This window comes from Diceros bicornis, chromosome 5, assembly GCF_020826845.1.
Source record: "Diceros bicornis minor isolate mBicDic1 chromosome 5, mDicBic1.mat.cur, whole genome shotgun sequence".
Classification (NCBI taxonomy): domain Eukaryota; kingdom Metazoa; phylum Chordata; class Mammalia; order Perissodactyla; family Rhinocerotidae; genus Diceros; species Diceros bicornis.
The window spans coordinates 30,848,143-30,873,256 of NC_080744.1; the positions used below are offsets into that span (position 1 = coordinate 30,848,143).

The 25,114-nt window shown below is 39.0% G+C and overlaps 2 protein-coding genes and 1 pseudogene across 2 annotated transcripts; all 3 read left to right on the forward strand.

The window, feature by feature from the left end:
• Window positions 1–1,508: 1,508 nt before the first annotated feature.
• On the forward strand, window positions 1,509–3,287 carry LOC131405549 (toll-like receptor 11; annotated as a pseudogene).
• Window positions 3,288–11,278: 7,991 nt separating this feature from the next.
• Window positions 11,279–12,286, forward strand: LOC131405895 (olfactory receptor 11H6-like). Its single transcript, XM_058541132.1, has one exon. The coding sequence runs from the start codon at window positions 11,279–11,281 to the stop codon at window positions 12,284–12,286; it is 1,008 nt and encodes a 335-aa protein (XP_058397115.1).
• Window positions 12,287–23,593: 11,307 nt separating this feature from the next.
• On the forward strand, window positions 23,594–24,565 carry LOC131405550 (olfactory receptor 11G2-like). The gene has a single exon (XM_058540524.1). The coding sequence runs from the start codon at window positions 23,594–23,596 to the stop codon at window positions 24,563–24,565; it is 972 nt and encodes a 323-aa protein (XP_058396507.1).
• The last annotated feature ends 549 nt before the right edge of the window (window positions 24,566–25,114 follow it).

Sequence of the window (25,114 nt, forward strand, 5' to 3'; positions counted from 1 at the left end):
GTTTCTAGGATCTCTGCCCCAAGGACATTGTGTCTTCTGGTCTGAGATATATTGCAGACCATAAAATCTCCCTAGATACTAGAATAGAGAGGGAAGCCCAAGAATAACAGGGTATGCTATTTGATAGTGTGGGCTCAAGAAATAGCCTTTTAAAAATTCAAGGAACAGCCATGGAAATAGAATGACACAGAATCAAGTGTACTGAGTGACATCCACAATGAATTTGATAGTTTGCAGGGTCAAGTCATCCAGATGATGAATCCCCAGGCCCTTCTCCTCAGGCCCCCTCTGAACTTTTCACTGAAGTCAGAGGCGCATACAACTATGGTGCTCCAAGAAAGGCAGTTTCAGTGCTTCCAAAGCCAGCTTTATGTGATCACCCAGGCCTGTTATCCTCATGGCAAGTTCAGGCAGAAGATAGAAAAGTTCATATATTTTAATGCTAAATCCTCCTTAGCAAAAGGCATGAGTTACTGAATAAGCCCAAACCCTGTCAGGAGAGCAATGCCCTTCACTGCGGTCAACTGGCATATTTCTCTCCCAGAGCATCAGTCTGCTCTCCTTCTTCTTTCTGTCTTTTCAGGGACCTGGTTGGGGGACATATGATTCCTGCTCATTTCATAATGGGGAATTGGAGGACTCACTATGGGAAAGGAATAAGTAAGCAGTGAGAAAGAGTCAATGGTACCTATGTTCTGAAGACAAAAGTACCAAGACTTCATTTTTCCTTTAACACCTATTTTGACATCTTCATTTTCCTGCTCACTTTTTCTACTTTCTTTATATTTTACCTCAACTAACTTTTGAAGCTCTCTTTATAAATGCAGCATAAACTCAACAGTAGAATTCACTTGAAATGTTTCCTTAGTGCTGCCTGAGGACTTCTGCATTGGAAAGACCACCAAACCTGGAGGCAGAAAACCTGGACGGTAGTCACAACTCAGCCACTTTTACTTCTGCGACATCAGGAAGTCATTTAATTTCTTTGACATTCAACTGGCCCATGACTAAAATAAGGATAATAATATTGGGTCCCCAGATATCACAAAGCTAAGGATTAAATAAGAGTCTACGTTCAGGTATTCTTATGTTTGTATCATTACCATTTTTTTCTCCTCTAGTCTACTCTGGAAGAAGACAAGTATATTTTCTGCCTGGTCTTGAAAGTAGCCCATTCTTAGCTGAGTGCTCCCCTCCAAAGAACTTAGAAACCAGAGCTAATCATCCCCAGATCTCCTGTCAGTTGCAGGCTCTTCTTGCTGGTCTTTCTCTGTTTCTGTCTCCATTGACTTTCTGTCTGGAGGGAGGCATGTCTGAGTGCACATAACTTGAGTTCCCTACTTCGCCAAATGTCTCCTTTATATTGCAATCACAGAACTGTTTCTCAAATATGCCCCAGAACATATTGTGTGTTGTGTGCATCAGAAGGCCTAGGCCTGGGATTATTGGTTTTTGTAGGATCTGATGTTCTTCTTTTTTCCCTTCTTTTCCTAGAAGCAGTGCCCAAGATGAAAAGACCTCGGCTCTCCTTCACTCTCCTCTGTCTCTTATTCCTGGGCTTGATGAGCCTCGGCTGGATGAACTGGGCATGGACTGCTCCTGATTGCACCATAGGAGACAGCTCCCTATTGCCAAACATCTCCTACTACATCCCATTCTGTTCCTTCGCCCCAGGACTGCACCTTTTTGCATCATGCTCCAATGTCAAAGACCTGGCTCAGACCCTAACATCAGTGCCCCAGGGTATAGAGGCACTATGTCTCCAGGGCACAGTTCCTTTCCTGCCAGCTGATGCCTTTGGACACTTCCCTACACTACAGCTTCTGAGGCTGCAGCTGGGCACCATCAGGATTACGTCTAGGACATTTCAAGGACTGGAACAGCTGCAGCACCTTTCCTTTGAGCATCATGCTCCCTGTTGCCTGAGTCTACTTCTCCCTCCAGATGCCCTGGAGCCCCTCAGATTCCTCAACACCCTTTCCTTCCATGGCTACTGCCTGAATTATAGCCAGAACATCCAGTTGCCCATTAGCCTTAGTCGTCTAACCCCGAGGCACAGCTGTCTGACAGATCTGCAGGAACTGCAAGGGCTTTTCCCAAACCTTGTCCCTGGTTCCTCTCCTACAACCGGCACCAGCCCATGGACCTCCTTCCTGGAGGTACTGGACCTGTCTGTCAACCTGCAGCTGAGCCGGGTCGGTAGCAGAGCTCTGCATGGCCTCCAGCTCCGTTCCCTGAGATTGGATGGCACCCCACTAAATGCATTAGTTCTTCCAGGCTCAGGACTGCTCCACCTGGACTCTCTCTCCCTTGTGGGGACAGGTGCAGAAAAACTGCCTGGGAATGTGACACGCTACTTTGAGCTTCATGAACTCAACCTGGGGAGGAACCAAATCCAGAACCTAGAGGATGAGTAACTCCTAAGCTGCCACTCCCTGAAACTCCTCAGCCTTCATGCCAGTAGCCTGCAGTCACTTCCCTCCAGGTTCCTGAGTGCCCTGCCCCAGCTTCAGAGGCTCAATCTGTCAATGAATAAGCTGGGCCTGACCCTGGTGCTCCCGGGAGGGCTGGTCAGCTCAAATCTGAGAGTGCTAGCTCTGTTCCACAGTGAGCTCAGTGTTCTGCCCTATAGGGCTTTCTCCTCTCTTCCTCACTTCAGGAGCTCCAGCTGAGTGGTAACAACATCTCCAACTTATCCAGCGAGAGCCTGGAGGGACTGAGGTGGCTGAAGACTCTAGACCTGAGTTGGAACCAAATTAAGGTGCTGAAGCCAGGCTGGCTTCCACTATGATGTCTTTATCCCCTATTGTGAGCATGACCAAGCCTGGGTGCTGGAAAAACTCTTTCCCTCCCTGGAGAAGCCTCTTCCAGCTGGTGAGGGTTTGAGGCTATGCCTGCCTGAGAGGGACTTTGGGGTTGGGCAGGACAGGATGGATGCTATGGTTGCCAGCGTGGAGAGCAGCAGAGCCACCCTCTGTGTGCTCAGCCGCCAGGCCCTGGGAAGTCACTGGTGCAATCTGGAGTTAAGGCTCGCCACCTACCATTTGGTGGCCAAGCCTGGGATTGTTCGCCTCCTGTTGCTGTTTCTGGAACCTATTAATCGGGGGCAGCTGCACAGCTACCACCACCTTGTCCAGTGGCTGCACAAAGAGGACTACTTTGATGTGTCCCAAGAGAGGATTGAGTGGGATGCCTTCTGTGAGCAACTCCGGAAAAGGCTAAGGAAAGCTGGGCAAGAGAGAGAGGATTGGGGGCTGTGGAAGAGAGATTCAAACATGAGGGAATAACTCCCAGCAGGGACCTGGATGCCATCCCATCACTGGAGGGCAGGCTCAGAAAGGCAGTCTGTAGCCAATGCTTAGTTCAAGCCCACTTTCCACACCAAAAACGATAGATGAAGAAAACAAATCTCAATGCGATAACATATTAGAAAGCACTTGGAAACAAGGTATTCGTTCAAAAAATAAGTCTGATCCCTGTTAGTCCTGTCCACACAAGGCATCCTCTAAAGAGGAATACACAAAAATTTTTTCTAGAGTCACATCTGCATTTTTCATAGTGAATTCATTCTGCCTGATGAAAGCAATGTATTTATATGTTTGCTAAAAAATATACTTTATTCTAGTGGAATGGGACAAGAACCAATGAACTATTTGTCAGTGCTCTGAAGCTGGATTGAAACCATGTTTGCAATTCACAAAGGTCCAAAAATTCAAAGAGCTTCCCTAACTCATGAGGTTCTCACAATAACAGCATTACATGGGTGAGAACAACAGTTTTGATCCTGTATTACATATCGGGACCTAAGCACATAAAAGTTAAGTGCTTTACCACCCCGGCACAGCTAGTGTATCAGAAAATTTGGATCAATCTAGGACAATCCAGTACTCTACACTCTGTACTCTACTGTCTTCCAGGTACCTCTAACCAATGACAACTTATCTTGCTACAAAGTTAAAATAGACAAACATGTGGCAAATGTCTTAAAAATACACACACACATGATCTATTTCCAAGATTTTTTTTCTAAAGAAATAAAAATCACAGGTTCCCAGAAAATTTGTATAAAATCATAAGTGCCCCCCAAACAGAAAGATAGTTAAGGTCCATTGATAAAAATGGAATATCATGCACCCATTAAGAATCATGCATCAAGGAATATTTAGTGCTATGGGAGAAGATTCATGATATAATATTCAAAAAAGGTGTGGACAAACTGCATGTACTCTGATTCTAATTTTGAAAAAGTTGAACATGTATCTAATATATGAAATATATAGAAAGAGAGAGAAGACTAGAAATGTGAACTAGAAATGGCCCTAGAAATGAGATTGTGGAAGATTTAAAACTTCTTATATTTTTCTATATTATTCATTTTTTTCCTAAAATAAGCATGTGTTACGTTCAAAATAATAAAAAATAAATAAATTCTCTTTCAAAACTAAACACCTTTCATGTAGACCAGTTTAAGTAATTCTCTACTTTATGGTGGCACAATGGGAGCTTTAGAGAAGGCATGAATGCTGAAGTCTGGATAAACAGGAAAAAGAGTAAAAAGCCATTCACAAACTATCTATTTCAAAGACCGTCTGTTATATAAATTAGCCAAAGATAGCTTCTATATAGGTTATTTAGTTCCTCATAGCAGACTGAATTCTGTTAGCCCAAAAGCCTAAAGGTGTCAAAATTTTTACATATCCAATTGTTTTATACATAGTCCAAATAAGCAGATTTTTTAACCATACCGCTCTGCAGACCCCCTCTGCTAGCCACACATAAGATAAATTCTGCTACTCATATATAAGATAAAGACCCCAAGTTACTGCTGCCCTTCAGAAATCTCTGACATAGCAAGTCCTCACGCTCCTCAGGCTGATATCACCTAGACAGGTAAGCCTTCTCTCTGATCCTCCTCTTTCTCTTGGGAGTTCCTTAGCCCGCCTCCCCTTCTGAGTAGTGGCCCCCATGCCTATAGCCTCTGGAAGGTCTCATGCTGTGAAGGATTCCCCCCGCATACAAATCTGTCAAAGGAGTGTCCCCAGATAAAACTTGTGTGTGCTTGTGTCACCTCATGGTCATATCTTTTTCCTTATTCAACCCCGAAATCCTCCAAACCCCTTACACAATCCTTATAGAATCGTCTTTGACAAAACTAAGGAGCCACTCAAATTTTGGCTCAGAGATTGAGAGATTTCCACACACATTTTTCAGGAAAAAAATATGGATTTATTCAATAAATAGAGTTGGACTACTTGTGGTCCATTGGCATGACTCTGGGACTTTGTTGACCAAGCCACAGTCCAGAATTCCCTCTTTATTTCCTCTTTCTGCTGTCAACTAATGATCCTTGGAAAATACTATACATTTTTATCAGTGTTAATGAAAACCTCAAGTTCTCATTAACCTTAATTTTTTCCATTCTTTTTTTTTTTTTTTTTGGTGAGGAAGATTAGCCCTGAGATAACATCTGTTGCCAATCCTATTTTTTACTGAGGAAGATTGTCCTGGGGCTTACATCCCTGCCTATCTTCCTCTATTTTATATGGGATGCCACCACAGCATGGTTTTGATAAGCGGTGCGTAGGTCCATGCATGGGATCCAAACCAGCAAACCTTGGACCACTGAAGCAGAGCCCGCACACTTAACTGCTGCGCCACCAGGCCGGCCCCTTTGTTATGTCATTGCGGTTACCTGGATAGGTTTTCTTTTTTCTTGATACATCTTAGATGCATATCATGGAATTTCAGGACTGAAAGAAATTTGCTTCTGATGTCTAAATCCCCTCTACCACCTTCCCAGCTTTTATCGGACAAAATCCGTGATAGAAAGTAGTCTGCTGAAGCATCATGTCTCATCACTGAGTAAGTTTCTCCGTTAGAAACTTACTCTCCATATTGAATTACAATGTGTCTCACTATAACTTTAACTATTATTTTTAATTATGTACTTTGGGAATTAAATGAGACAAATTGAATTACTCTTTTAAGTGATTGTCCTTCCTTTGTTCTGATAGTCTTTGTTCTCCAATTTAAACATCTCAGCTCTGTCTACTGTTACTCATTTTCCATACTTCTAAGCCCCTCTAAGTTACTTTGTTCCAAATTCACTGTAGTTTGCCCACATACTTCTTAAACCATTAGACCCAGAATTTACGAAGAGTTCTCTATCTGATCTCTGTAGAATCAAACAGGATTAGATTGTTACCTCCACATAAACATTCGAAAGTCACATTATTAATTGTGGCAATCATAATGTTGACATAAATGTTTAATTTGCTTTTCTCTGAATGAGGTGAGATGGAAAGGACAAATTCGCAAAACAAGTGGAGCAACAGTTTACATCAAGTACTAATGGAACAGTTGTTACTGAACCAAAGTCCCCACATTACCACAGCATACTTGGGCTGGTATGTGTGTAGAAACGAGGAAAGAAGGGAACAGATACAGTAAGCCTTAGAAGTGTTTTCTAAATTCTTTGCAATAACTAATCTCTGTCTTTATGTCCTTTGGCTTCATTAGATCCTTTGCTCTTACATTTTCATTCTTAAGTCAGGTATCATCCCTTTTGTGGGAAAACATAGCTGCATTACTATAAAATACATAAAGATGATACAGGCAGGTCTTATACTGGAAGAAGATGCCATCTAGGACTTTCATATCTAGAGAGGAGAAGCCAATGCCTGGCTTCAAAACTTCAAAGGACAGGCTGACTCTCTTTTTAGGGGCTAATGTAGCTGGTGACTTTAAGTTGAAGCCAATGCTAATTTATCATTTCAAAAATCCAAGAGCCCTTAAGAATTATGCTAAATCTACTCTGCTTGTGCTCTATAAATGAAATGGCAAGCCTGGATGACAGCACATCTGTTTATAACATGGTTTATTAAATATTTTAAGCCCACTGTTGAGACCTACTGTTCAGAAAAAAAGATTCCTTTCAAAATATTACTGCTCATTGACAATGCACTTGGTCACCCAAGAGCTCTGATGGAGATGTATGAGATTAATGTCGTTTTCATGCCTGCTAACACAACATCCATTCTGTAGCCCATGGTCAAGAACTAATTTCAACTTTCAAGTCTTAACATTTAAGAGATACATTTCATAAGGCCATAGCTGTCATAGACAGTGATTCCTCTGATGGATCTGGGCAAAGAAAGTTAAAAACTTCTGGAAAGGATTCACCATTCTAGATGCCATTAAGAACATTAGTGATTCATGGGAAGAGGTCAAAATATCAACATTAAGAGGAGTTTGGAAGAAATTGATTCCAACCTACATGGATGACATTGATGGGTTCAAGACTTCAGTGGAGGAAGTAACTGCAGATGTGGTGGAAATAGCAAGAGAACTAGAATTAGAAGTGGAGCCTGAAGATGTGACTGAATTGCGGCCATCTCGATAAAACTTTAACGGATGAGAAGTTGCTTCTTACGGATGAGCAAAGAAAGTGGTTTCTTTAGATGAAAACTACTCCTGGTGAAGATTCTATGAAGATTGATGAAATGACAGCAAAGGATTTGGAATATCTCATAAACTTAGTTGATAAAGCAGCAGCAGGGTTTGAGAAGATTGATTCCAATTTGAAAGAAATTCCACTGTGGGTAAAATGCTATCAAACGGCATCGCATTCTACAGAGACATTATTCATAAAAGGAAGAGTCAATAGATGCAGCAAACGTCATTGTTGTCTTATTTTAAGAAATTGCCCCAGCCACCCCAAACCGCAGCGACCACCATCCTGATCAGTCAACAGCCATCAACACTGAGGCAAGACCCTCTACCAGCAAAAAGATTACCACTCTCTGCAGGCTCAGATGATGCTAAAAAAAAATTCATTTTTTAGCAATAAAGTATTTTTTAATTAAGGTATGTGAATTTTTTTAGACATAATGCTATGCACACTTAATAGACTACAGTGTAGTATAAACATAACTTTTATATGAACTGGAAAACCAAAAAATTTTTCTTACTCACTTTATTGCAATATTCGCTTTATTACAGTGGTCTGGAACTGAACCCACAATATCTCCAATGTATGCCTGTATTTAATATTCTGACCCAAGGCTTAAGGCCAACTTATTCTTCACCTTTGATCCAGGTGTCAACATCTTTCCCTTTTACCCTAGAGGTTGGATCAATTTAGACCTCAGTTAAAGAAATACTTTCTGAGATCTGGCCAAAAGTTTCTTATTGTTATCCCTAGATGATGCCACTGGGAAAAGTTGGGTAACCCAGGAGGGTCAGAAGCAAACCTTGGCATATTTATTAAAAAGTGTACAGGGGACTGGAGCTCAGCGGTATGGCCTGAGTGCACACACAGAGTGCTCTGGATCACCACCCCCAAGATGGGCTGTCGAGGACAGGATAGTCACGGCTCAGAATGTGTTTGCTACCTACTCTTCTCTAGAGACAGGAATGTAATCAGTCCTTCTCAAGTCAGGAAAGACCACAGTGCCCTTTACAACTGCATGTAACCACCTTTCGAGCTATTTAAGCAATATGGCCATTGTGTGCACTTCAAATAACCACTGTACTTGAGAATATTACATTCCAACACTCATCCCATTTTAGAGGCCTTCGGAGAAATCTGGATGTGAGTTCCATTGTGTTTGGCTTTGCTGCACACTTTCTCCTGCTGGAATGAGAGACGGAGCTGAGGCTGACTGCATACTCCAGGAGAGAGAAACCTAAATTTGGACCTCTGCCCTCCACCAGATTCTGTAATTCTCACACAACAGGTAAAGTGCAGCTCCGATTTCTTTGTGATGTCTTCTTTACTTCTTTTTCTCTCCTCTAACCCTGTGTTGCATTTTCTCTATATGAAAATGTAAATTAGAATAACTTCCTCATCATGGGAATTAGTTAGATTCTCAACTATATAACATAGCCTCCAGCATCAAAACTGGTCTAAATAAATGTTAAGTTACATGTGTTTTATTTATAAATATGTAAGTAAATATATTTAATAAAAAATAACAATATTTTACTAAAATTGAGATGTTAGCTGAACGACAAAACCACATGGGCCAGAATAAATTGTTGAATGACAATTTTATTCTATACCTTTTTACTAATTCAAGTCACATATACCAGATTTCCTGACCCTGAATATGGAGCAGAAGAAAATACCAAGCACTAAGAGAAGAATATTTTTCTATTAAAGCCCATTGGCTACCACATAGGGAAAAAATGTCAGTTACAGACTATAAACACATTTTCTTTAAAAGGGAGAAATATAACACAGTTCACTTACCTATTTAAAAATGAGAGGAAAAGATTATAAAAGCCATTCAATAAAAATATTTAAAGATATAGACAATTAGATACAGAAACAGACTGAGAGAGAAGACAACAAAAAGCAGTGTGTGTCCACACATACACACACACACACCCTTAGAGCATGATTATAACTTAGCAACAATAAGAAAGCACAGAGAACGAAGCAATGTGGATGAAGGGGACACAAACATGAAGTGATTCAAAGAGAGAGGCAGCTTCAATGGGGATGTCTTGAGGAGGCTCCTGTCATGGAGATCCTCCTGTTTGCTTGGACAGAGGGTGTATCCCCATAACAAATCAAGTCCTTGTTGCCTTGCTTTTGTTTTTAGCGAACTGGAGATTCCAGTCTTTGCATTTTTTTCTTAAACTTTTTTCCCTGACTACAAGTAATTGTTTCCCCAACTCGTTACCATTAAGGCATGATCATTGATGGAGACGACAAATATTTACCAAGCACTTGTAATACACCAGATGCCATCCTAAATTCTGGGAATACATCAGTGAGCAAAATAATGTCCTCCTCTCACATTCAGGTGGTTGAGACAGAAAATACATACTAAGCTTATAATACAATGCCAGGTAGTGATATGTGCTTTGAAGAAAACTGAAGCAGGATTTGGGAACAGTTGCAAAGATGCCCTAAATTAGGAAAGGTCTGGCTAAGTCTCTAATTTTTACCAGGAATCTGAATGAAGTAACCAATTAAGGCATGTGAATATTGGTGAGGAGGAGAGAGGGACATTCCAGGCCTTGACACGGGCCACACTTGGCATAATCTAGTACAGTAGTCCCCCCTTATCCTGCGGTGATATATTCCAAGACACCGAGTGGATGCCTGAAACTGTGGATAGTAATGAACCCTATATATGCTATGATTTTTCTTATGCGTACATACCTATGTTAAAGTTTAATTTATAAATTAGACACAATAAGAGATTAGCAACAATAACTAATAATAAAATAGAACAATTATAACAATAGGCTGTAATAAAGTTACCGTAGATCTTAGCAACCTCAGCACATGATTTTTTTCTTTCCGTATTAAGTTGAGAACTTTCACCTTTTCACTTAAAGGAAGTGCTTTACCACTTCTCTTTGGCATATCCAAATTGCCAGCAACACTCCTCCTGTGCTTTAGGGTCATTATTGAGTAAAATAAGGGTTACTTGAACACAAGCACTGCAATACTGCAATAGTCCATATGATAACCAAGACAGCTACTAAGTGACTAACTGGCGGGTAGCCTATACAGAGTGGATTTCCTGGACAAAGAGATGATTCGTATCCTGGGCAGGTGGAGTGGGAGGGTGTGAGATTTTCTTAAGCTACTCAGAATGGCACACAATTTAAAACTTATGAATTTTTTATTTCTGGAATTTTCCATTTAATGTTTTTGGATTGGCATTGACCGTGGGTAACTGAAACCACGAAAAGCAAAACTGCGGGTAAGGTGGGACTACTGTATCAGCACGCCTGGAGTAGGGTCAGTAGAGGGAAGAGATGTAAGAAATGGGGGCACAGAGGAAGGCCTTATTGCCCATATAGGCTCTCGTAAATAAGTTGGGGTTTATTTTAAGTGCGTTTAAAAGATTGAGAGCAAGTAGATGACATGATCAGATTTTTTAAAAACTATCTGTCTAGCTACTGTGTGGGTAACAGTCCCTAACATATAAAAATGAAACAAGCAATTTAAGGTTTTTGTAGTAGTTTAAGTGAGGATTTCATGGTAGCATGGACCAGGGTAAAAGTTGATGGGAATGCTAAAAATTGTTCAGATTTTGAATGTTTGGAACATGAGGCCTACAGGGTTTCTTGATAGTTTGGATGTAGAGTCTCAAGGGGGTGGTAAGGTGTGGCCAAAGGTTGTGGCCTGAGCAACTGAGTAAATGGGGGTGCCATTTAGTGATAATGCCGAAAATCTTTAAGTAATCTAAAACTATGCTGATAATTGAATTGTAAAGAAATTCAGGGAATGTCTTAATGAGAAAACTTCTGTAATATGGTATTGTCTTGTCATTACAGTTTTAGGAGAAAAAAAATGAAAAGCCCAGGAGGGAATAATCACTCTGACCCTGTGAGTGAATTCGTTCTTCTTGGATTCCCTTGTACCCGAGAGATTCAGATCCTCCTCTTCTCACTCTTCTCTGTAATCTACGTCCTGACGTTAACTGGAAATATGTGCATTATCTGTGCAGTGTGGTGGGACCACCATCTCCACAACCCCATGTACATCCTGCTGGCCAATTTTTCCTTCCTGGAGATCTGGTATGTCACTTCTACTGTCCCCAATATGCTAGCCAATTTTCTCTCTGAGACCAGAACCATCTCCTTCTCTGGCTGCTTCCTCCAGTTTTACTTCTTCTTCTCCATGGGCACCACTGAGACCTTCTTATTGTCTGCCATGGCCTTTGACAGGTACCTTGCTATCTGCAGACCGCTGCACTACCCCACCATCATGACAGTTCAACACTGCATCCGAATGGGAGCCGGCTGCTGGGTGTGTGGCTTCTCCTGTTTTCTCTTCCCGGTTTATCTCATCTCCCAGCTTCCTTTTTGTGGCCCCAATACTATTGATCACTTTTTATGTGACCCAGGACCCCTTATGAAGTTGTCCTGTGCACCAGCTCCTGCCACTGAGATCATCTGTGCCATCTTTAACTCAGTCCTAATTTTCTCCACTTTCCTCTTCATTACCAGCTCCTACACCCTGGTGATCAGAGCTGTGTTGAGGGTCCCCTCAGCAGAAGGCCGGAGCAAGGCTTTCTCCACATGTGGCTCCCATCTGACCGTGGTGTCCCTGTTCTATGGCTCCATCATGGTGATGTATGTGAGCCCAACAGCAGGCAATCCAACAGGGGTTCAGAAAATTGTAACTTTATTTTATTCTGTGATGACTCCACTTTTCAACCCCTTGATCTACAGCTTCCGGAATAAGGAGATGAAGGAAGCCCTGAGAAAACTGTTTAGGATTATAAGATTTGGTCAAAGACAGCCTCTCAAGAGCTAGAATCCATGTATGTGTAGGACATATAGTGATATAAAATTATAGGAGGTCAATGGTCTTAAGTAAATTTTGGAGACAAATATGTTTCCTATATTCCCTGGAATACTTTTAAGGATGCATTTCAATGAAGCAAATAGCAAATAAGATCTTACTGGAACTTGCATAAATCATTTGTATTAGGCTTTATTATATTAATATTCCTGTGCATATGCATGGAAACAGGAAAATGCCAAACAGTCTCAACCATTTTTGAAAAAAAAATCATATATGAACCAGATGTCAATTGGTCGGTTTCTATCTTTTGCAGATTTAGGTAAATTTGTCTCTGACCCCCAGTTTCATAGTGATTAGATGTCTAGAGTCCCCAGTACTATCTCCCTACACACACACACACACACACACACACACACACACCATATAAACATGTTCCTGCATGCTTCTTTCCTCCCGCTCCTGAATCCACCTGCTGTCTTGTTTTGATCACATCATTCTGGATGTGAGACTCATCCCCTTCAATATTTTATCCAAAACCAAACTCATTCCAGCCTAGTGTAGGTTTATTAACCTGACTATGGGCTGGGGTTAGAGAGAGTCAGGAAGGGTCACCATATTGAACACCCAATCAGTCTCTCATATTATACCTGGCGCTGCCTCCTTCTCTTCCATCCTTATCTTCTTCCCACAACCCACGAGAGTGACCAGAGCGTCTTTCCCTTTCTTATTCAGAATAATTTTGTCCATGTACAGATCCTTTGAGGTTTGAGATTTTTCCTCAAGTGGGCATCTCAGAAAATTTCTTCTCAGGAAACCTAATTCTTGAACAGGATCTTGTGAAAACAGTTTTCTCCAACTGGTTACTTTTTGAGTTGTTTTAGGTTCTTTTTTTTGGTGAGAGAGACTAGCCCCCAGCTAACATCAGATGCCAATTCTCCTTTTTTCGCTAAGGAAGATTGGCCCTGGGCTAACATCCATGCCCATCTTCCTCTACTTTATATAGGACGCCACCACAGCATGGCTTGACAAGACGTGCGTCGGTGCGTGCCCAGGATCTGAACCTGCGAACACTGGGCCACCGAAGCAGAGAGCGCGCATTTTACCGCTGTGCCACCGGGCCGGCCCCTGTTTTAGGTTCTTATAATTTGATGCATTCCTTCCTTATCGTAGTACCATCCAGGAGCACTCAAAGCAAAAGGATAAAAGTACTGAAGCAGAATAGAGTTGAGACCTGGAAACAAGATTACCTGGAAAAAACTTAATGAAACAATAATAATTCATATTTTAAGTGCTTTATGATTTTTAAGGTGCTTTTCTCCCTGAATGTATTAGAATGGAGACTAACCACGCAGGGAGGATAGTGTGTGTGAGTCTGAGGATAGAAATAAGATAGTATGGCTGAGCTCAGAAATGAGGTACATTACTCCCCAGTTAATCTTCAAAGTGGCCTGGAATTATCATATTGTATCTTAGTAAATAAATCTTACTCTGAGAAGGCACAATCTCATCTACTAGTGAAATTGTGCCCAGTTCCACAACAGCACAAATAACAGATTCAATTGTGTATCTTCATTTTAGCTGTGCAAAGGAGATGAAACTCACCCCAAACTCTATTTGGGGTGACAGCATGACTTAGTTTAAAGCTTGGGTGCAGGGCCAAGGTTAGTCTATGAAGCTCTTTGGGTAGATCACAAAATCGCAGAGAAGTCCCTCAGCTGCAGGTCTTGATCAAAAGTGCTTTTATGAACCTCAGGTGGGACCCATACACACACCAGGGTGCACATTTCTGCTCCCAGGGCACAAGCTGGGTGACGGTCACCACGTCCTCTCAAACAGGCTCCCTTAAGCCAAGAAAAACCTACAAAGCTTTATCCAATATCCCTTGGTAGAGGAGGGAAGAAGGGAGCCAGTGCAGCGTTTCCTGCATTCTCTCATAAGAAGCACTGAATGAGGGCCAGCCCCGTTGCAGAGTGGTTAGGGTTCTGCACATTCTGCTTCAGCAGCCCGGGTTTGCAGCTTTAGACCCTGGGCGTGGACATACTGCACTGTCAGCCATGCTGTGGAGGCATCCCACATACAAAGTGGAGGAAGACTGGCACAGCTGTTAGCTCAGGGCTAATGTTCCTCAAGCCAAAAAAAAAAAAAAAATTATTGAATGAAAGAGGAAGACAAGTGTTTAACACTCCAACTCTTCTAAAAGAAATAGAGAAGAAGATAGGGATTAGCACACCAATACTCATCAATTATCTCTTGAATTGAAACAGAAATTTGTTCTTACCCCACTACTTGTTTTTCTGCCTATTTTTCTTTACTGAAGACTAGTAGATATTTGATGTGAATTTTCATAAAAATAATTTCAAAAAGTGATTACAATCAATAACAAACTTTAAAATGGTGGCCAGATGCAAAGTAAATATACAAAAGATAATAATCAAAAAAAAATACAATGGAAAGGAAATGCTATTTATAATAACAAAAATGTTGTATACCTCTAAATAAATTCACCAAAAAGGAGTGAAGTGTATATGAAGAAAACTGCAAATACCTACCTTGAAACAGAAAAAAAAAAAAAATAGATATGAATAAATGGAAATATCTGCCATGTGTCTGGATGTAATGAGTAAATGTAAATTTGTCATTTCACCCCAAATAAATTTGGAATTCAATGAAAATAAAATAATGATAATAACATCAAAATCATACTTATTCAAATGTTCGGCAATTGAAGATTTGTTAAGTGAATTATCACGCATCCAAATTATAGAATATCATACAGATATTAAAAATCATGTTTTGCAATATATTTGATGAGTTGGGAAAATGCTAACAATATAATGCTATGTTTAATTTCTCTTTTTCCAAGATAGAAAAGTCTTACATAATTGTTTCCAAACTTTTTTTTTTAATTAAGAAAATACAGGAAGAAAAAATAAAAAACATTTCATAGTTGTAATCTTTTAATAAATTATGGGTGATCTTGTTCTGCTTCTTGATGTGTTTTACAAATTTACTATGATAAGCTTGTTATTTTTTCTTACAAAATGAATAGAATGTTAACTCAAAAATCTCAACTGACAGTGTTAAAAAGGCTTATTCTTTATTTCTAACTCTTCCCTCAGAGCGAAATGGGAGATCCTGCTTCAGGAGCTGAAGCCTGGTCAGCATAGTGGGACTTTGATCTGGAGTCCACGTGCTGCTGGCTGGAGCAGCCACTGAGGAACCTGCGGCAGCAAAATCTGTAAAGAATTTGGGTGATAGATCCAGTCCCCAAAACTAAAATTGGTTCAGAATCACTATACTGATACATACCTAATCCTTCAAGGACAAAAGAACATCTACATGAAATACACACACACACAAACAAGCTTGTTACATCTTGTATTTCCTATAAATGTTACTGGAAAATTTACCTGCTGCCCTGAGTTCATTTAGGACAAAAGGCTCTGTGTCAGTGCAGCATGTGCTGATTTGGGGACCTCGTCAGTGTCCTCACGATAGCACCGGAGGTATAAACTCATCACATAAGTAGACCAAGTGAGACAGTTCCCACTTCCTGGGTTTGTGCTCTCTCCTCAAACCAGTTCTCCTTTGTATCATCTGCATTTCCTCTTATCTATCTCAACTCTTCCTGCTTCCTCGTAGAAAATCAGCCCTGGGGAATAATCTGAAACTGTAAATAAACCATATACTCACCAATGAATAAATTGTTAAGACCACTATAGTATGTGTATGTGATAGAATGTTTTACTACCATTAAAATAAATAGTTTTAGAGATTGTCCCAAAATATGGGTAAAGACAAGATATACTATTAAGTGAGAAGAATAAGATTCAAAATTGTTATACTATGATTAGAAATACATTAGGAATAGGGAAAATGAAGCAAGATATTAATAACAATTTGATTTAGATGTACTAGTAATGCCATTAATAATTTCTCTGTATTTTTTCATATTTGCCAGTTTTTCTTAGTTTTATTTTCTAAAATATTCATTTAAATTGTGTATAATTTTCTGACACAGTGTAGATGCCTAGTGACAAGTCAAAGAGCAAATGCCCTACAGTGGTGTGAACTTGGAATGATTAAGACCTTTATATAAATGCAGAAGGTGTTAGTGGTGCTGTTTCTGCACTAGAAGAGGTACTGTGGGGGAGATTTAGGCTGTTGGGTCTCAGGCCTTTGAAGTTGTCTCCCTGAGACAGTCTCCTACTCAGGGTTCTAACTATCAGCCCTGTGTGTGGGAATGTGGCCTAATTTGTATATTTCAACAAGCTTAATTTCCTCAATAGTTGTGTCTTGAGCTTTCTCCGTATCCTTCCAGGCCTCTCTATCTATATACCCAGGAATTTTTCCTGATTTTCCATTTGAATTTCATCCCATAACACAATGTGCCTAAGATTGTCTTTAAGATCTTAGGCACAATGAATCCTACCATTTGTGACAACGTGGATGGATCTTGAAGACATTACGCTAAGTGAAATGAGTCAGACAGAAAAAGACAAATACTATATGATCTCACTTATATGTAGAATCTAAAAAAAAATAAACAAAAAAAAACCTCATGGCAAAAGAAATCAGATTTGTGGTTACCAAAGCGGGGGAAGGCAATTGGAGGCAGATGGTCAAAAGGTACAAACTTCCAGTTATAAGACAAATAAGTACTAGGGATGTAATGTACAAGATGGTGGCCATAGTTAACACTGCTGTATGATTCATAGGAAAGTTAAGAGAATAGATTCCTAAGAGTTCTCATCACAAGGAGAATTATTTTTTTCTTTCCTTGTTATTGTATCTATATGAGATGATAGATGTTAACTAAACTTATTGTGGTAATCATTTCACAATATATGTAAATGAAACCATCATGCTGTACACCTTAAATTTATACAGTGATATATGTCAACAATTTCTCAATAAAACTGAAGGAAAAAATTTTTAATGGAGTGAAAGGACCTCAGGCAAACAGTGAGGAACCAGAAGAGGGATTAAAAGACCCAGTAACTCTGAGGACTTCGGTTATGGAGACCAGCCTTGAAAGAAGCTTAGACCTGCTCACTGCTCTGGTTTTACTGCTTCATCTATTAAAAGGATCCTCAACTGGAATAAAGAAGGAGATGGTGATAAAGTGACTTCAAACTGGCCGAGTTCAGAATGAGGTCAATAAGCCTGTTCACACACTTTATGAGCATCTCTGCAATTGGCTACAGATTTCCACGTTACAACCCACGTCCCTCATCCCTCTATATTATAACATTGGCAAGCAATGGAGAAGGGGCTCAGTAGAAAAAAGACAAAAATATATTTGGCAAGTTTTCTATACAGAAAACTGTAAAAGTTTATTGAGAGAAATTCAAAAAGACAAATTAATGGAGAGAATATGCCAAGTCCGTGGATTGTAAAAGTAATTATTGTATAGATGATAGTAAATCTCCCCATTCAAAGCAATCTCAATCAAAATTCCAGCAATAACTTTTGTGCAAATTGACAGGTGGATTCTAAATTTATGTGGAAATGCAATGAGCTAAGACTACCAAAAAAGTTTAAAGAGAAATAAATTGGAAGGATTTACCTTACTAGATATCAAGACATATTATAAAGCTACAATAGTTTAAGAGAATGTGCTACCGGTGCAATAGGTACAAAAAGACACATGGAATTAAATACAGAATCCAGAAACCAATCCATCATATATGGACACTTAATTTACAGTAAAAATAAGAACACATAGCAGGAGTGGAATGAAGTTTTTTTTTACAAAAAATATGGATCAAATGGATTTTCATGTGGAAAATTGAAATTTGACCTCTATTTCAAACCATACACAGAAATTAAGCCCAAGGTGATTGCAGATATTAAATGTGAAAGGTAACATATTAAAGCTGGTAAAAAATAAAATAGAATGTTTTCATGACTTTGAAATAAACAAACAAAAATTAATTGTAAAGGAATTTGATTGATAAATTGAACACATTAAAATTAAGTACTTCTGTTCATTAAAAAAAATTATGAGACTGGAAAAATAAGCCACATAAATGGGAGAAAATATTTCTAATACCTATAACTGATAAAAGGCTTGTTTTCAGAATACAGTTTTAAAATATTTAAAGTAATAACAAATTCCCATTAGAAAAATTGGAAAGACTCTTGAAAACTCATTTCAAAAAAAAAAAAGTATATCCAAATATAACACAGGATGTGTTTTCTTAAATGATTTTTTAAACAACTGACATAATCAAAGACTGGCAAAAAGTACAGAACAATGAAGATTATCATATACTACTCCTGAGAATGTACATTTTGGCAACCAGTTTGGAATACTCTGTGACATTATCTGTTAAAGTTAAACATATGCGTTTCCCAGGATCCAGCAATTTCATATATGTACAACATAAATTCTTGCAAGCATACACCAAGAGATACGCAGAATACTATTCATTGCGGCATTATTCATAAGGGCCCCAAACTGGAAACAACACAAACGTCCCTACAACAATAGGGTGAAGACTTGTGTATATTCACTCAAAAGAATATTATAGAGCAATGAAAATAAATGAACTACAGTTATATGAAAGACCACATATAAATCTCACAAATTTAATTGTGAGTGAAAAATTCCAAACACGAAATAGACACTGTTATGATTTCATTTATGCACGTTTCAAAAATAGGCAAATTGAGGGTATTAGAAATAAAGATAAAGGGTATTTCGGAGAGAGAAGTAGTAATAGGAAAGATCACAATGAGGCTTCTGGGGTGCTAAGTAATGTTCTATTTCTTTTATTCAGGTGGCGGTTAAATGGAAGTGTGCACTTTTAATAATTCAGTGAGCTGTGTAATGACAATATACATACTTTTAGGCACAATGTTTTGAAATTAAAAAAAAAAAAAAAAACCTTAAGCCAGATCATTTTATCCTGTTCAGACACCTCCCTTGACCCTTTCTTACAGTGAAAGCCAATCTTTTCAACAGACTACAAGGCCCTAAACCATCCGCCCTCACTGTTCTCTCTGCCATCATGTCCTACTACCTTCCTCGCTGCTTACACTGCTGTAGCCACGCTGGCCTCCTGGCTGTTTCTCCAGCATGTTATGCTTCCTCCCGCCTCTGGTTCCTACGATTGACTATTCTCTTTGCCTGGAATGCAATTCCCCCAGATGTCCATAAAGTTTGTTCTCTCACTTCAAGACCTTGTTTAAATGTCACCTTGTCTGTGAGGCTTTCCTTACCACTTTCTTTAAAATCATAATCCTCTATTCTAACATTCTCTCCCAACTCCCTGTTTTATTTTTTTAAATTATTTTCTAATACACTATATAATTATCTTATTTATGTTATTTATTTTCTTCTCCCTCCAATAGTATGTAGATACTGTGAAGATAGGACTTTTGGAGTTGTTTTCTACAATATCCCTGGGATCTGAAATAGTGATTGGCACATGGCAGATAGTCAATAAATATCTGTGGAATAACTGAATACCAATTAAATTTGTTGAACTACCAATTCTTTTTTTCCAGCATTATTGAGATATAATTGACATATAACATTGTGTAAGTTTAAAGTGTATAATATGATGATTTGACAAAGGTATGTATTGTGAAATGATTACCACAATAAGGGTAGTTAATACCTCCATCAGCTCACATAATTACTTTTTTTTTTTTTTTGGTTGTGGGACACTTAAGATCTACTTTCTCAGCAACTTTCAAGTATATAATACAGTATTGTTAACTGTAGTCACCATGCTGTCCATTAGAACTTACTCATCTTATAACTGGGAGTTTGTACCCTTTGACCAACATCTCACCGTTTCCTTCTTTCATTCCTCCGTCCCTGAAAATCACCGTTCTGCTCTGTTTCTATGAGTTTGAGCTGCCAATTCATTTTGCTCTACATAAAATGCAACTCAAATGTCTCTAACAAACTATGCAAGTACAGATATTTGGTGGGAAAAGAATGATTTCTTCTTCTTCAAAATAGATATAGGGAATCCAAGGGTAGAGCTTCCTATTGTAGCTATTACAGCAATCCCTATTATTAGGTAATTATTCCCCAGGAACCTTCAATAATGCATGTGTGCTAGATAAGAAGGAAAAAATAGAATCAACTTCTACATCTTCACTATTCTTTGGGGAATACTAAGACTTGATGTTTGATTATAAGTAAGTGAACATTCAAAAATTATCTCCTCTTTTGAACAAACACTATCAAATCATCAAGAGAGAAAGCCCCAAATCCCCAAAGGTCCTGATGCAAGGAAATAGAAATATATATTACCTACATCTGGCTTTCATTTTGACCATAAACATGTGCTTTGAAGCTGGAGGAAAAAAATATCTTGTAGGGTTCACTCTTTGTAATCCATGACAGATTACAAACTGGATCATCCAATTTCTTGGAAGTCTCTCACATGCCTTTTGCTCTGTGTAGTAATATTTTATCTCCCCATCTCTGACATTCTTTTTAGCATTCATCCAAGGACTGAGTGGAGACTGTATAACAGGTGATCCATGTGTGCTCCAATTTTGTGCAAAAATAATTTAATGAGAAGCATTTTCTTCTTATGTTTGAGAAAACTGAAAATATTTCATCAGAATGAAATGCTGGCAAAAAAATAAAGCCTAAAAATATGAATTTCTTTCTTGTTTCCCTGAGTTCTGTAAGATATTTTTTACTTAGTTTATATATCCCTTTAAAAGACAAATAAGAGATATATACAAAGAGGCTTAGGATTTCAAGTAAAGACATATATTAAGCGATAAATTGCTGGAAAAGGATTTATTTTGATGATTTTGATTTTTGTTGCTGGGAGAGTAGAGGAAATATGGCAAATCTCTTTCCAGAGATATCTTCTTTCCCAAGCCTGTATATTGCTTTTCAGTTCCATTAGATTAATGAGCTATGGTTTAATATAGATTAATTATTTTTGAAGAAACAAAAATTTTCAGAATGAGTTTTTGTTGTTATTTTTGTTGTACATACGGGATTTACTCTAACCTCTGACATCAGACAATTACTATCCCCAGGTAATATTCCAGAACAACAAGCGTAAGTATCAATAATGATTGGAAACAAATCCTTTGTTGATGACCTTTCTCTAAGTAAAATAAATTAACTGAGATGGCTGACACTAGGATCCTGAGTAAATAAGACACAGGAATGTCTAAGGGAAAGAAAGACAATCCATTGTAATATAAAAATATCTTTCAAACAAGGTGCTAGGGGACATGATTCCTCAAAAACCCTGTGTGAATAAGCAGATTTTTTCTTCAAAAACGTTAACAAACAGTTTTAGACAACCCATGGAACTAAGGATTTAGCTGGCCTGATTTACTACCTGCATATTTATATAATCCTAGGGGCAATGAGAACCTATAAGTAGTAGTCCTTCCAATTTAGATGCCATCTCTATTATCAAATAAGAGTCAGTCATCTACAGGGTCTGACCTAGGGCTGCTGATATTCTCCTTCTATACAAAAATATGTCAAGGCAAACATCCCTGACTCGGAATCTGGGACTCCCACCTTGAAAACACTTCCTTGATTTACTAAATATTCCATATAAAATGCAAAAATATTTCCAGAAGGGAAAAATAAATCAAAATTCATCAAAATATATTAAACTTTTACTGTTAACCTCTTGACTATAAGCTCTATGAGAGCAAGATTTTCACATCCACAGCTGTTTCTCCAACACTTAAAAGATCACTTGGCACAATGAAGAAGTTTAATACATATTTTTGAATTAATTACTTTGCCTATGTAATAGGTCAGAGTAAGGTCCTGAGGAAACAGGACAACTGCGTTTTGATTCAATAACAACTATTTGGGATGGAAGTAGCCAGAGAGAGAGAGAAGTGAGAAGTTCCTTGTTTCAGATTTGCCAAGATAGGAAAGACCTAGATGGGGCTTAGTGAGATATAAAAAGTTACCAAAAGTCTTTCTAAAAGGGAGAAAAAGGAACACGTGGAAAAGGGCTGTGAATAAAGGAATATGGAGATCCTAACAAAAATGTAAAATGTAGGGGCTGGCCAGATTGCATAGTGGTTACGTTCACACGCTCTGCTTCAGTGGCCCAAGGTTCATAGGTTTGGATGCTGGGCGCAGGCCTACACACCACTTATCAAGCCATCCTGTGGCAGGCGTCCAGAGTAGAGGAAGATGGGGATGGATGTTAGCCCAGGGCTGATCTTCCTCAGCAAAAAGAGGAGGATTGACAACAGATGTTAACTCAGGGCTAATCTTACTCACCAGAAAAAAAAGTAAAACCTATCTATCTTTCCATTTTTCTTGCAGCCAGCTTGATCATGGGTACCAAGTAAAGGCATATTGAACTTGGCCACAGTCACTCAGACCAGCTGCTCTCCCTTAGGTCAGTTCCCATAGTGTGCATATCTAGTTCGTTTACGCACAGGGAAGTATAGCAAAGTATTTAGCCAGAGTGATTTAGAGGCCAAGGTATAGGATTCTTTCTCACAGTGTATAGTGCATCCAGTTGCTTGAAAAGGAAAGCACGAATTTTTTTGTGTGTGTGTGAGGAAGATTGACTCTTGGCTAACGTCCGTGCCCATCTTCCTCTACTTTATATGGGACGCTGCCACAGCATGGCTTGACAAGGGGTGTGTTGGTGAATGCCCGGGATCTGAACCTGTGAACCCTCGGGCGCCAAAGCGGAGCGTGCGCACTTAACTGCTACACCACCGGGCCAGCCCCAGCTTTTTTTTTTATACTAAACATTGGTATGGATATATGAAGTAGCGTAAAAGACCATATATCCTGGAATCATAGAGGTATTTTTTATTATCACTTTAAAACACCATGAGTAAGCTGGAGGAACTGAAAGTGAAAATAAACATTAATTTATGTTCTGTCATGGCACTACATTGAGACAAAGTCTTTTAAAATATATTGATTTCATTTTTTTAATATTATATCTGTTATAAATCATAAGGAATTGAGTATTCATAGTACTGTTGAAAGAAGTTCACATGCGCAGAAACGTAGTATCAGTAGTGCAGGTAAATAATGAAAGAGTAGACTAATATGGGTAATTTACCAGAATCACGAAAGTTTGCATTCATACTATCTAGTCTAGTGTACTTGGAAAGGTAAAAATTTGTCTCTAATTCATGGTTTCCCTCTTTTCTATTATAGTAACTTTTTAAAATAAAGTATTTTCAGGGGTTGAGTCATGAAAGTCACTGTTTTGTTGCTTAAGCAAACTGTTTGCTACTTTATGAAATAAAAGATCTAAAAATTTGGTGTTTTCAGGAAGAACCAGCATACTCCATTAAAGTGCAATAACCAATGTCATCTCCATGTCTTCCAGACTAATGAACTCATCCAGCAGAGAAACCACCAGCTCCGTCAGCCACTTTATCCTCATGGGCTTTGCCTCAAGCCCAGAAATGCAGCTCCTCTACTTTGGGCTCTTCTCAGTAGCCTATACCCTCACCCTGATGGGGAACTCAGCCATTGTCTGTGCTATGAGGTGGGACTGGCGCCTTCACACCCCCATGTACATCTTCTTGGGCAATTTCTCTCTCCTGGAAATATGTTATGTCACCACGACCATCCCTAACATGTTGGCCAACTTCCTGTCCACCAGCAAGTCCATCTCCTTTGTGAGTTGTTTCTCACAGTTCTACTTCTTCTTCTCTTTGGGGTGTGATGAGGGCTTCTTCCTTTGCATCATGGCCTTTGACAGGTACCTTGCCATCTGCCGTCCTCTGCATTACCCACGCATCATGACTAAACAGCTGTACACTGGCCTGGTCATCTTTGGACGGTCGTGTGGGTTCATCCTCTTCCTAACCCCAGTCTTTCTCATTTCACAGTTGCCTTATTGTGGCCCAAATGTCATCAATCATTTTTTGTGTGATCCTGCCCCATTGATGATGCTGTCCTGTTCTGAAGACACAACCACGCAGTTCATTTACTCCACTTTCAATTCTATTTTCATGATTGGCACCTTTCTCTTTATCCTTTGCTCTTACGCTCTGGTGATTCTGGCGGTGCTACGGATGCCCTCAGAGGCTGGCAAACACAAGGCTTTCTCCACTTGTGCTTCTCATCTGGCTGTGGTGATCCTGTTTTTTGGCTCTGTTATGGTGACGTATGTTAGTCCTGGATCAAGACACCCAGTGAAAATGCAGAAATTCATTACCTTGTTTTATTCTGTGATAACACCTCTATGCAATCCTCTAATATATAGCCTCAGGAACAAGGAAATGAAGGCTGCTCTGAGGAAAATGTTTGGGACTGAACAAGGTGTTCATGAATATAAATGAGAGCCAAATTCCATCTCTCAAATGCAGGTTATCCAAATAAGACATGAGTGATATATTTATTTATAAATTCATAGTTTTATTAAGAAATAACTATAATGAGGACCCATTATCATCTTAAACACCACTCACCACAAGATTCGGAAGTCTTATTTAAGAAGAATATGTTGCAACAAGTGAATTCAATTTTATTGAATTAATCAATTTATGGTTATTAACAAGTGAAGTTAATATCAAGTGAGTGAAATTTTAGGTACCTAAGCCAACTAGTCTCTCTCTATATAATTCAATTTCTAACAAGGAGACGGAAGTCTACTTTGTATTACTAAGTTGAAGCAACTAATACACATGTAACAAATATCATAGATTGCTTTGAGAATTAACACTATAAGCCAATAATTCTCCACTGGGACACATTGACGGATAAAGAAGATTCAAGTTTGAAAGAAGTCCACCTTGCCAGAGTGTAGCATGTGTCTTTAAGGAAACAGACTAACAGCCTTAGCTGGATATTAATGATTTTTCAGAGTGAACAAGACAGGGATAAGGAAT

Excerpts from the sequence above, each read along its gene's own strand:
- LOC131405895 (XM_058541132.1), top strand. The coding sequence starts at position 11,279 with ATGGTATTGTCTTGTCATTACAGTTTTAGGAGAAAAAAAATGAAAAGC.
- LOC131405550 (XM_058540524.1), top strand. The coding sequence starts at position 23,594 with ATGTCTTCCAGACTAATGAACTCATCCAGCAGAGAAACCACCAGCTCC.